At 50.0% G+C, this 13,135-nt stretch overlaps 1 protein-coding gene across 12 annotated transcripts in view; it reads right to left on the reverse strand.

Annotated features, from left to right (window-relative positions):
- The window catches only part of LOC142592534 (uncharacterized), a 283,219-nt gene that overhangs the window by 31,362 nt on the left and 238,722 nt on the right, over positions 1-13,135 (reverse strand). For 2 of the 12 annotated variants that reach the window (XR_012830714.1, XR_012830715.1), the window contains exons 9-10: positions 5,000-5,286; positions 4,801-4,913 (exon numbers count right to left, since the gene is read on the reverse strand). The exons of 9 other annotated variants lie outside the window; for them this stretch is intronic. Coding sequence is in view for 1 of the 3 variants with exons in the window: in XM_075704024.1 (XP_075560139.1) it covers positions 5,215-5,286 (72 nt within the window). In the remaining 2 variants the exon portion in view is untranslated. Of the gene's footprint in view, positions 1-4,800; positions 4,914-4,958; positions 5,287-13,135 lie in introns of those variants that run through there. One more of the 12 variants, XM_075704024.1, reaches the window with a different exon arrangement.

A 13,135-nucleotide genomic window follows, 5' to 3' on the forward strand; every position in this document is an offset into this window, starting at 1 on the left:
TATTTAGTTTCAGCGAAGCGGGTGAGATAGTCCGTCGCTACGACGATCCACTTATCCCGGATGTTGACGTCGGAAACGGCCCCAACAAATCCATCCCAATCTGCTGGAATGGTCGGCGTGGAGGGTCGACCGGCTGTAGTAATCTGCTGGCCTGTCGGTGGTGTCTTGTGTCGCTGACAGTCTCGGCATGTCTTGACGTAACGGGCGACGTCGGCAGTCAGACGCTGCGAGTAATACCTCTCCTGTATCCTCGACAGCGTCTGGGAGAATTCGAGGTGCCCAGCGGTTGGATCGTCGAGCAGGGCGTGCAGTACTTCTGGACGGAGCGCTGACGGTGTAACAAGAAGGTAGCTGGCGCGGACTGGTGAAAAGTTCATCTTCACGAGCAGGTTGCTTTGTAGCGTGAACGAAGACAACCCACGCTTATATGCCCTAGGGACAACGTCGGTGTTCCCTTCCAAATACTCGACGAGGCCTTTTAGCTCCGGGTCTGCTCGTTGCTGTTCAGTGAAGTTTTAAGCGCTTATTATTCCAAGGAAGGCGTCGTCGTTCTCGTCGTCTTGCGGTGCGGGATCGATGGGGGCGCGTCAGAATGTTTTCTTACGCCGACTGAGTATGACGTGACGTCATATTCTCGCAGTCTGAGGCTCCACCGAGCCAGCTGTCCTGAAGGGTCCTTTAAGTTAGCTAGCCAACACAACGCGTGATGTTCGCTGACGACTTTGAATTGCATGCCATACAGATAAGGGCGGAATATTGCTGTAACCCAAATGAAGGCGAGGCATTCCTTTTCAGTCGTAGAATAATTGCCTTCCGCTTTTGACAGCGACCGTTTAGCGTAAGAGATCACCCGTTGAAGTCCGTCTTTCCTCTGGACTAGGACGGCACCGAGGCCTAGGCTACTGGCGTCAGTGTGGATTTCGGTATCTGCGTCTTCGTCGAAACGTGCAAGTACCGGCGGCAACTGAATGCGTCGTTTGAGTTCTTGAAATGCGTCGGCCCGCAGCGTTCCCCACTTGAACTCGACATCACATTTGGTTAGATGTGTTAGCGGATCCGCGATGCGTGAAAAGACCTTGACAAAGCGCCTATAGTAGATACACATACCAAGGAATCTGCGCACTGCCTTCTTGTCGATTGGCTGCGGGAACTTCGCGATTGCAGCTGTCTTCTGCGGGTCGGGGCGTACTCCAGATTTGCTGATGACGTGGCCTAGAAACAGAAGCTCATCGTAAGCGAAGCGGCACTTTTCGGGCTTCAGAGTGAGCCCTGATGACTTGATAGCCTCTAACACTGTCGCAAGCCGCCTAATGTGATCGTCGAAATTTCCAGCGAAGACAACGACGTCATCCAAGTAAACAAAACACGTCTGCCACTTCAATCCTGCTAACACCGTGTCCATGACGCGCTGAAACGTTGCAGGCGCCGAGCACAGTCCGAATGGCATGACCTTGAACTCGTAGAGGCACTCTGGCGTGATGAAGGCGGTCTTTTCGCGATCTTTCTCGTCGACTTCTACTTGCCAGTAGCCAGACTTGAGGTCAATCGACGAGATTTAGCGTTGCAGAGCCGATCCAATGCGTCGTCTATCCGTGGAAGGGGGTACACATCCTTCTTCGTGATCTTCTTCAGGCGACGATAATCGACGCAGAAGCGTAGGGTTCCGTCTTTATTCTTCACCAGGACTACAGAGATGCCCACGTGCTTTTCGACGGCTGGATGATGTCGTCGTGCAGCATTTCGTTGACTTGTTGCCTAAAACCTTCACGTTCTCGCGTCGAAACTCGGTAAGGGCTCTGGCGGAGTGGTCGAGCGCACTCTTCGGTTATTATGCGATGCTTTGCAACTGGTGTTTGTCGAATCGTTGATGACGTCGAAAAGCAGTCTTTGTATTATCGTAAAAGACTTCTGATCTGTTGCTGCTTACTCATAGAAGGACTTGGATTGACGTCGAAGTTTGGTTCGGGGACTATGCTCATCGGCGTTGCTGCGGCAGAATCCGAGAGGACAAAGGCATTGCTGGTTTCCACAATTTCCTCGATGTACGCGATTGCCGTGCCCTTGTTGATGTGCTTGAACTCTTGGCTGAAGTTGGTTAGCATAACTTCCGCTTGCCCTACGTGGAATCGAGCGATCCCTCTTGCGACGCAAATTTCACGGTCGAGCGGTAGATTTTTGTCGCCCTCGATGACGCCTTCTACGTCAGCGGGTGTTTCGATGCCGACTAAAATAATACTGCTGAAGCGCGGCGAGATGCTCACTTCATCTTCGAGTACACTCAAGGCGTGGTCAATACGAGAGCTCTCCGGCGGTATCGCTTGATCTTCCGACAGCGTTATCGATTTTGATTTCAGGTCTATGACTGCGCCGTGTTGGTTCAGGAAGTCCATGCCCAGAATGACGTCTCGTGAACACTGTTGGAGGATCACGAAGGTGACAGGGTAAGTCCGCTCATGAACAGTAATTCTTGCCGTGAAGATTCCAGTCGGCGTAATGAGGTGTCCTCCAGCGGTCTGAATTTGGGGGCCTTCCCATGGAGTCTTAACTTTCTTCAACTGGGCGGCGATGTGTCCAATCATGACGGAGTAATCAGGCCCTGTATCGACTGAGGCGGTGACTGCGTGGCCGTCGAGAAGCACGTCGAGATCGGTGGTTCTTTGTCTTGCATTACAGCTCGGTCTTGGCGTCGGATCACGGCGGCGTCGCGTTGACCTGTGGCTGGTATGTGACGTCGTCAGGTCGTCTTTCGTCGTCGTATTCTTTGCTTCTAGACTTCGTCGGGACGGTGGCGTGGCATTATGTCGTCGAGGTAGTTTCTTCGGCGTCTTCGTCGGCGGCGGAGGATCTTAGTCAGTTCGACGAACAGCAACCGCACCTCCATCGGTTGCTGCTTTTAGTTTTCCGGATATGGGCTCGCAAAGCGGCCCCGGGCTCGGCCGGTGTATGGTCGGCGCTGCGGCGACAGGCAGTGGACTGGTGACGGTGAACTGGACGGTCTTCGAGGGTTCCACTGAGTGGGGGCGAGGTAGTTGGCAATATCGCGAGGTCGTTCGCCAATCTGTGGTCGCGGCGCGCTTACGGCGAACCCTCGGAGTCCCATCTCCCGGTATGGGCATCGGCGGTAGATGTGCCCGGCTTCTCGGCAGTGATAGCAAAGCGGACAGTGGTCGGGGGTGCACCAAACATCAGTCTTCCTTGGAATGCTGCGTGGGGCGATGGGTTGGCGTGCTGGCGTGCGGGGTTGGTGGCGGACGACGGAACTGTGTCGTTACTGGGCCCTGCCGTGGGCGCTGAGGGGGTACGTGACGGCGGACTACAGTGGCCTATGTCATCACTTGCGGCTGAGGTTGCGGCGATTCAGGGACTACTCCGAGTTGTTGTTGGAGCTCCTCACAGATGGCGTCGGCAATCGAAGCCACTTGAGGCTGTCATGACGGGAACAGCTTCCGTAACTGCTCCCGCACGACAGCTCGGATAGTCTCACGCAGGTAATCGGTGGCCAGTGGCTGAACTCCGGCGCAGCTTGTCGAGTTCGTGCGGCGGTTGAATTGCCAGTCCCGCATTTCCAGTGTCTTCTCGATGCTAGTGGCCTCGCGAAGAAACTCGTCAACAGTCTTGGGTGGGCATCGTACCATTCCGCCGAAAAGTTCCTCCTTTACACCACGCATCAGTAGGCGGACTTTCTTCTCCTTGGGCATATCCGGGTCGGCATGGCGGAACAGACGGCTCATTTCTTCCGTATAGATGGCAACGTTCTCGTTAGGTAGCTGCACTCGGGCGTCCAGCATAGCTTCGGCCCTTTCCTTGCGCACGACGCTCGTGAAGGAAACCGTTACGGAACAGGTCCCATGTGGTCATGGTCGACTCCTGGTTCTCAAACCACGTTCTGGCGGCGCCTTCTAATGCGAAGTATACATGCCGCAGCTTGCCGTCGGAGTCCCAGTTATTGAAAGTCGCGATTCGTTCATAGGTCTCCAGCCAAGATTCCGGGTCTTCAGTAGCTGCTCCATGAAAGGTCGGTAGGTCCCGAGGTTGTTGCAGGATAACGGGGGACGCAGAGGCAGCCATTGGGATTGTCTTGGCCACGATCTTCTTTGTCGTCTCAGGTAGAAGTCCGTGCTCTGGGGGCAGTATTTGCAGTCGGCGGCTAGCACGCTGGTCTTGGGCGATGCTGGTTTTGCCCTCGGGCTTCGGGCTTGGATCGCGGCTTTGCAGGGGCGTTCGGTACATGAACGCACAAGCATCTCCACCAGATGTCACGTGGTGGTGACGTTGAAGAACACAGTAGCAGTACTGTGAAAGACAAAACGAACTTTTATTGTGCGAAGTGTGCCCACAAGAACAGGCTACATTCATAGCACAACGATAGCGGCGAACGCGGTCGGCGATCGTCGAAAATCTGATGAGCGGGTCAAGCGCGTCGGCTTCTATGGATCAGTCGTCGAATGTTCCAGAGTAATCGCTGGGACCTGCGTGCCTTCCACAAAGTTCTACATTATTCGCGTCGCGCACACATGCAATCAGATTACACAAAGTTCGCTCACAGACAGCGGATGGAAGCATCGATAACAATCCAGGAACTTCCCATACATGCAGGCGCGTTCTGCGCTTTACGATAACATTTGTTAGGCGGTGAAACATGTCACGCGATAAAGACAAATAAGTACACGTGTCATTATTTTGAAGGAATCACTTCGCATGAAACTGAGACCTCTGTTACTTGTTTTGCTGTGTATTTGTGATATTTTGTACAAGAAATTTCTTATGTATAACACAAGTGTTTCTTATGAATAAACTTACTTGACAACTCATCTTTTGCAGTTCAAGTACTGCTGACCCCTTTATCGTGCCGGGGAATTTGTCCGGCTGTGATGAAGTGGTGTGCCAGCTTATCCCGAACTTCTTTTGCATACCTATAAAAATAATATCCTAGGCTTTATTGTCTATCTTTGACATTCTTAACAGCAAACATATTTCGAAACGCAGGTAACCCACCTACCGAGCAGCGTGGCACCCAATAGTTTCTGACGGCAAGAGGGCACCTGTGGCTGGTTGCTCCTTCCAGCTGCCAGGGGAAACCGTTCTTCCTAGTCATCGCTGTCGGCAAAACCTGGAGGGCAGCACGCAGCAAAAGATGCTGATTACTCCTTGATCAAAATGCTGGCCAACGATATGCAGTTTCCCAAATATCTGATGACGTTGTCGTTCTTGGCTTTAAATGGTCGCCGCATAATTCTCCATCCTTTTGTCAAGATGCGAAGGGCGTTTTCGGTGACTATCAGGGCCCTGCATAAACGGCAGTTGAAAATTCATTGCTTGTATGTCTGACTTGCGTTTTCATGCGATTCTGCAAAAAAAGCGCTTCTCAATGCAATCATGAAAAAAAAATGTCCAATTAGTCTTTCAAAATATGCATCACCGCAATACAGTACAACTGCTGAAATGAAGTACAGCGTGCCCTATGGCAAAAATGGCATGTAACGCAAAACGTTCCAGCTGCATTACGCAGCACAGTGTCTTTCTTTTCTGAAGCTCAGCCTTCCAATAACGACCTTATCTCCCTTGTTTCGCAACCTTTTACTGTGCACATATGATCAGCAGTAACACCGAAATTAACATAAGTAACCTCTGATAATGGTCATTTGCGTTTCACCCTTCAACAAGATGTTCAATCAGAAAATCAAAGTGCGGTGGGTTTCACGGCTTTTTTGCGCAATTCAGCTTCACCCTTTTTGCCTATCGCATGGATAAATTTCCTTGTCAAAAAACATAAATGTGATGTACACTAGTAGCACAAGAGATAGCAACAAACATACTGCCGCGGAAATATATTGTCTACTTCGAGCAACGATGGTAACGGCAAAGACAACCTGCTCGAGAGCGTGTGCACACTCATTACAAGAAGACTGCGTTCCCTATTCTAGGGTGTACCGATAGACTGCGATAGGACGACCTCTTACACTTAATGTTCAGAGTCTCAGTAAACACCGACACCAGTGGATGTGTGGGTACTGCGCTCATAGCCCAATAATCAGGACTCCTTTCAGCAGCCCTACATCAAGCCCAGTGAGAGATGCCCGCACCGAAACACCCGTGCACTGGGAAAGCCGCCGCCTGCAAGGGTCTGAGCCCAGAATTCGGTATCCTGCAAGGACCAGCCCTGTGAACGGCCACATCTGCTCAAGGAAGGGCGTTGGCAAGCCCGATACGTAACGTTTCAAAACATTTGAATCCCCGCGAGCTTTCATGGCAGTGTGCATGAAGATGCTGAAGACTGGCCGGACTAGTATGAACACGTGGCCAACTCCAATCGCTGGCGCCCGAACAGAAGCTCTCGAACGCGTACTTCGTCCTCGAAGGGAGCGCAAGAACATGGTTCGTGAACCGCGAAGAAAACTTGCCAAACTGGGACGAGTTTTGCCATCTTTTACTTGGACCTTAGGCAATGCAATTGATGGCAAAAAGACCAACACCTTTTTGAGTCGCGTATCCAAAGGCCAAATGAGGGTATCGCGATATTTGCCGAAGACATGACACGTTTGTTTCGCCACGCAGATGCCAATATGACAGAGCGAAAGAAGCTAAATCATCTCATGCGTAACGTCAAGGAAGGGCACTTTGCTGGCCTTGTACGCAGGCCACCGACGACAGGAGACGAATTTATGAGAGAGACCACAGCTAGTCAGCAGGTGCTACAGCAACGTCACCAGTGCAGGCGCTTCCCCACCTGCACGTTGGGGAAGCGCCTGCAGGAGGCATAGTATTGGCGGCCACCGACGCAAATCCTATGCGCCAATTAATAAGGGAGATTTAGCGCGAGAAGATTGCGATTGCAAAGCACACAGTCGCCTCCATTGCTGAAGTTATGTGCCAAGAACTCCGACAAGCCTTTGCGCCTCCCGAACCGGTGCCCCGAACCATGCTTCGAGGCAATTCCTTACAGCCCTGCCGACGCTGTCCGTCGTCCACTGTGTGCAGTAACGACGCACCAGTACCGCGAGCGCCCACCTGTCACAGCCTGGATCCAACGAGAGCCTTTTCGGCTGACCCAACAAGTTCGCAGGATGGATGTATGGCGCACTGCCGATCGCCGACTATTGTGCTACAATTGTGGAGAACCAGGCCACATTTTCCGCTTCTGCCCTTATGGTCAGGATGGCTACCCGATAAATTTACCTGCCACAACGCGCTGTCAGGTTGATGAAAACCCGGGCCCTTTGACGACAACTTTACCGGACGACAAGTAAGCTGCTCTGATATCCGGTCACGGTCGCCGTCTCCAAAACGTTTTTCATCGCCGAACCGCCGCAGTTTTGCTGACGGGGTGGTAAGGAGGGCTCCCAGCCCACAGCAGGGAAACTGAAAGCAGAGACCTCCTCAGGGAAGGCTGCACGTAATTGAATTGCCGAAAAGCCTCATTATTGCAAAGAACGCAGCAGATCGATGACCTATCAGAGCAGAACGCCGACAAAATTGCGAATGCCGACCTCCATGTAATCGTTGATGGGCACAACGTAATGGCCTTAGTTGACACTGGCACCGACTTTTCTATAATGAGTAAGCCTCTTGTAGACAAATTTAAGGTTAAAACGCAATAGATGGGTCCTTATATTCGAAAAGCCGGAGGTCAGCTGACGACGCCTACAGGCAAATGGACGGCAAGACTCGTATCGGGAATACAGATTTTTTCGCTACCTCCGTCATTCTACAACAGTGCTGCAAACAGCTCATGCTAGGCACGGACTTCTTGCGCGAATATGACGTTGTGGTTAACATAGGTGATGGCCTGGCCACTTTTTCCACTGGTAAAGACATGAAGAACAATGGTGCAGAACCACAACGCAGAACCACAACGTGTCGTCGATAGCGACGTCCTTATACCGCCCCTATAATGCAGTCTTTCTCCACTGAATTGGACGCACAATACAGCGAAGACGTAGCCGAACAAATAATGGCACCTCTGCTGTGTCAAGGTATTGTTATCGCTCATGGAATTCTAAGCCTAATAGAGGGACGTGCAAACATGCTGGTGACAAATTTCACTAACGAACACCGCCACAAAAGCAGACACCGCGGTGCATACGTTGACGAAATCGACAACGTTCAACATTGCTTTGCTGCTCAAGTGGAAGCAACGGCTGATGTTGTTCGACCTGTACCTGTCGTCGATGTTGGTTCAAGTTTACCGCCGAAAAGTAGACAAAAGCTTCGCGAACTGCTTGACCAATTTAAGGATTGTTTCTCCTCCATGTCTCTAGTTGGCCCCAAATGCCGCTGACTAAGCACCGCATAATCACGGAGGATATTGCAACACCAATTCGACACAATCCGTACCGTGTGGCTCAGAAAGAACGCGATGCAATACAACGGTTGGTCCAGAAAATGATAGAGGATGATGTCATCCAGGCGTCAAAAAGCCTTCGGCGCCAGTGGTACTCGGGAAAAGAAGGATGGAAGCTTGCGGTTTTTTTTATTGATTACCGCAAGCTAAATCGTGTTAAAAAGAAAGACGTTTATCCGCTTCCACGCATAGATGATTCTATCGACCGGCTACGGCAAGCGCGTTTTTTCTCATCAATGAATCTAAAAATTGGTAGTGGCAAATAGAAGGCTATAAGCGTGATCAAGAGAAGATTGTGTTCGTGGCGCCAGATGGGCTGTATGAATTCAAGGTTCTCCCCTTCTCTTTGTCCTCAGCCCCAGCCACGTTTCAGCGACTAATGGATGCCGCAGTTCCAGTTTAAAATGGAAGACTTCCTTGGTATATTTGGACTATGTAATTCTTTTTACGGCCACATTCGAGGAACATCCTAAGCGCTGCCTCTCCGTTCTTCACGCCATACGGTCCGCTGGACTCACTTTGAAAGCAGAAAAATGCCAATTTGGATTTGAAGCACTTCAGTTCTTGGGTCATGTGGTCTGTCATGACGGTGTTACCCTTGATCCCTCTGTCATTGTTGCCGTGGCGAAGTTTGCAAGACCCAAGGACAATAAGGCCATACTACGCTTCCTGGGCCTCTGCGCCTGTTACTGGTGTTTTACCAATGGTGCTTCGCACATTGCATCTCCGCTCACCAGTCTCACAAGAGAAGGCGTCGCATTCATATGGGGAGAGATGCAGGAAGCGGCATACAAAGAGTTACGGCAGCACCTACAAACCTCACCTGTACTCGATTACTTCGATGGAGGTATCCCTACATCAATCCACACAGATGCTAGCAACGGGGGCCTAAGCGTCATGCTCGTTTAGTGGCTAGACCGCGCTTCGCGAGTCATTGCTTACGCAAGCAGAACCCTGTCACTTGCAGAGTACAACTATTCCGCTACAGAAAAGGAATGCATGGCTGTAGTAGGGGCCGACAGTAGGTTCCGTCCGTACTTATACGGCCGCTCCTTCCAAGTAGTGAGCAAGCATCATTCGGTTTCTGGGTGGACCAACATGAAAGACCCCTCTGGACGTTTGGCACGCTGGAGCCTACTAGTCCAAGAGTACGACATGACAGTGGGCCATAAATCGGGGAAGCAGCACATGGATGCAGACTGCTTCTCAAGATAACCACTTGAATCACCAGGCTCTGATGATAATGAATACGCAGGCCTTTAAGCAGTTGATGATGCTGCCACCATCTCACGACAATAAGAGAATCAAGAGCTCCATTCACTCATTGATATTTTTTGGAAGGCCGACCTACAAATGGGTACCTAAAGTGTATTTAAACGGACTATCATCGTTCTGAGTTCGCAATAGCGTCCTCTATAAGAACGATTCTTCGGCAGAACACAGCTACCTGTTAGTCCTCCCATATACTCTCCGCAAAGAAATCCTGCAGGCATGCACAACGAAGCCATATCAGGCCAACTCGGCTACACAAGGACATTGGCACGAATAAGAAGCAAATACTATCGGCCAAAGCTTGCAGCAGAGGTGAAGCGTTACACCAGAACTTGGATTGACTGTCAGCGACGCTAAGCTCCACCCACTAAACCCGCCGGGCTCTTAGGCCCTGTTGAAGTGCCAGAGTCGCCGTTTGCCCAAACTTCCAGTTTGGCCTTCTCGGCCTACTTTCGGCATCTGCCAGCGGAAATAAATGGGTCACAGTCGAGACAGACTGCCTCACCAAGTACACGGAAACCAAGGCAGTGTCGAGTGGCACGGCAGCTGAGGCGGCACAATTTCTTATTGAGAACATCGTCCTAAGCCGTGGTGCTCCATCTGTCGTCATAACAGATAGAGGAACTGCTTTCATAGCGGAGCTGTTAAGAAGTGTGCTCACGCTCAGCGGTCCGACTCATAGCAGGACGACAGTTTACCATTCTCAAACTATTGGGCTTACAAAACGGCTCAACGAGACCCTCCCTGACATGTTCTGTATGTACAGGGTCATCCACTCTTAGGGTAAAGACGCGAGTGCCTGGCCGCGGCGGCGCCACCGCAGCCAGCGCGGCCGCGTATCGAAGCAAACCTGCGCAGGCGCGGCAATGCCTGCAGGTGTAGCTTCCTGTCGTCTGCTACAGTTCTCGCGCTCTTGGGCGCCTCAAGCATGTATAGCTTGTATAACGCTGTCCTGTGTCTGTGTCACGTTCCTCTTTTTGAATTGCGCTAAAGCCTTTGGCAATATGAGCTTGTATTGCCGTGAAACAAACTTTGCTTGCAGTGTCATGTGTGGTTGCCCCAGCGAAGAGAACTTTTCGTTTTAGTGTCGCACCTTGGCGACCGGCAGATTCAGAATGCTAAGCGCAGTGAACAGCATAACGCAAAGTGAATTCTTAAGAAAAGCACAATTTCCTAGCCATAAATTGACAGTACTAAAAAAACTTAATTTAACGTACGCAGTGTTAGCAAATTCTTCGTTTTTTAAGAATAATCCCCAAGGTAACGTGAGCATGAACATTTTCTCGTCGGCTCTAGCGATCACAGTTAATATAGGAGATGCGTGTGTATTCTTAGAGGGATCGTGTTCAGGGGAGTACCTGGCAGTTCACTTATGCAAAAAAGACGTGAGGCGTGCAGACAGGACAAAAGAGTAGAGAAGTGGACAACACGAACGCCGGCGTTCGTGTTGTCCACTTCTCTACTCTTGTGTCCTGTGTGCACGCCTCACGTCTTTTTTGAATAATGAATCCTCACCAACTAGCTCATCCATCTGTCGTTCTAAGCTTCAGTTCACTTGCAGCTTTGAAGGCAGGCGTGCGACGACGTGACCAGTGTCATCCGCTGATCTAAAGAATGTCGGACTTCTGAATGTTTACTTTGAAAAGTAGGGATCAACAACTATAAAGAAGCTGTCTTGCATATAAGTCACTGAATTACAAGCTTCCTTTACTGTGGTATAAAGTTTGTAAACAGGCATAAGGAGCCTCAGAAAGGCTGGCCACAACCTGGCCACAACTGGCCACAACCAGTGTCATCCGCTGATCTAAAGAATGTCGGACTTCTGAATGTTTACTTTGAAAGGTAGGGATCAACAACTATAAAGAAGCTGTCTTGCCTATAACTCACTGAATTACAAACTTTCTTTACTGTGGTATAAAGTTTGTAAACAGGGATAAGGAGCCTCAGAAAGGGTGGCCAACGTTTTAATAGGCGGACCTATCTTCGTCAAAAGTGGCCTCATCATCCTCGGCATGTTAGTTTTAAAGGGTTAGTGCAGTGACGTCACGTGCAGTTGTCGGTGGCGGTTGGTTATAAGGGGAGAGACTTCACTTCTAATGAGTGCTGTCGCCTGACGTATGAGAGCGTCGTTCCCAAGACGAGGGGACAATAGCGGGAGAGTGGGGTGGCGGGCAGAAAAGAAAAGAAAAAAAGGAGTGAAAAAAAACGGGGGGGGGGGGACACCAAAAGGAAAAAAAGGAAGAACAAGAAAATAAAGAGAAAAGAAGGGGGCAGGAGAGGGCGTTGGGGAAGCCAGAGGTTAGGGACTATTCAGGGGTGTCATTGGTGGCATGTTTTTTTGTGGCATTAGAAGGGCCGGTCAGGCGTTCAGGGCGCGAGTAACCCAAAAGACCCAAAAACAACGATGAGTTGAAAGAGTGACTTGAGCAGCATAGCAGCAATGCGTCGAGTAATTTTGAAGTAGTTAAAATGGCGACAAGGAGTCTGGGGTGCAATGTAACTGGAAGGAAGCGGCATGGTCTTTCAAGGGACGTTAGCCCCATTAGCTCAACGTAGGTGTCGTTACGGCTGTATACAGAAATAGCGATGCCCTGTGTGGCTCAGATGCCGAAAAAGGTATACTGCGCCTGGGACTTCGGAATGTGTTGATGACGGTGTGTCAAAAAAACATAATAAAAAAAGACCGAAAAAGTTGAAAAGAGAGGGGTGGAACCGAAACCAGAATAACAAATAAGAATGTGGCGTGCGCAGAAACGGGCGGGGGCAGGTGTACATGGGAAACGGGGGACGTACAGTTGATATAAACGTAAAAACATGAAAGAGTATATTAAATCTAGTAGTAGGCAGGAAAAATTTTCCGACAATTCCAACAGCAATTTTGCAACATACCAATCCCGCATGGTTTGACTACGATAAAACGAACGCTGTCTAAACACAATGCACAACACTCTACTGAAGTCTACTTGGCTCTCCTTGAATTAGTTCTAACGCATAACTGCTTGGAATTTGAGGAGAGTTACTATCTACAGGTACATGGTAGAAGCACGGGTACGCCTTTGGCACCAGCCTACGCGAACATATTTATGGGGATTCTATAAACAGATTTTCTATCTCGCTGCACTGAGAAGCCCCACACATACCTACGACACATAGACGACATATTAATAGTATGGGGACATGGTCAAGACAGTCTAGATAAATATGTAGCATTTCCAAACTCTTTTATTCTAACAATAAAATTCACACTAGAATCCTCAACTGAGCGCATAAACTTTCTGGACACAACAATATACATTGACAATGGGGCACTCAAGACAACGTTGTATAGGAAACCTTCCGACAAACAGCAGCACCTATAATATACGAGCCACCATCCCAGACATTGCAAACACGGCATCTTTAAAGGCCAAGCCAGACGGCTACGTCGCATTTGCATTGAAAACCAAGACTACTTACATAGACTCGATCAACTTAAAGAAGCTCTATCAAACAGGAACCACCAAAACAGCGACCTTCAAAGAG

The sequence above is a fragment of the Dermacentor variabilis genome, chromosome 9 (genome assembly GCF_050947875.1).
Source record: "Dermacentor variabilis isolate Ectoservices chromosome 9, ASM5094787v1, whole genome shotgun sequence".
In the NCBI taxonomy this organism is placed as follows: domain Eukaryota; kingdom Metazoa; phylum Arthropoda; class Arachnida; order Ixodida; family Ixodidae; genus Dermacentor; species Dermacentor variabilis.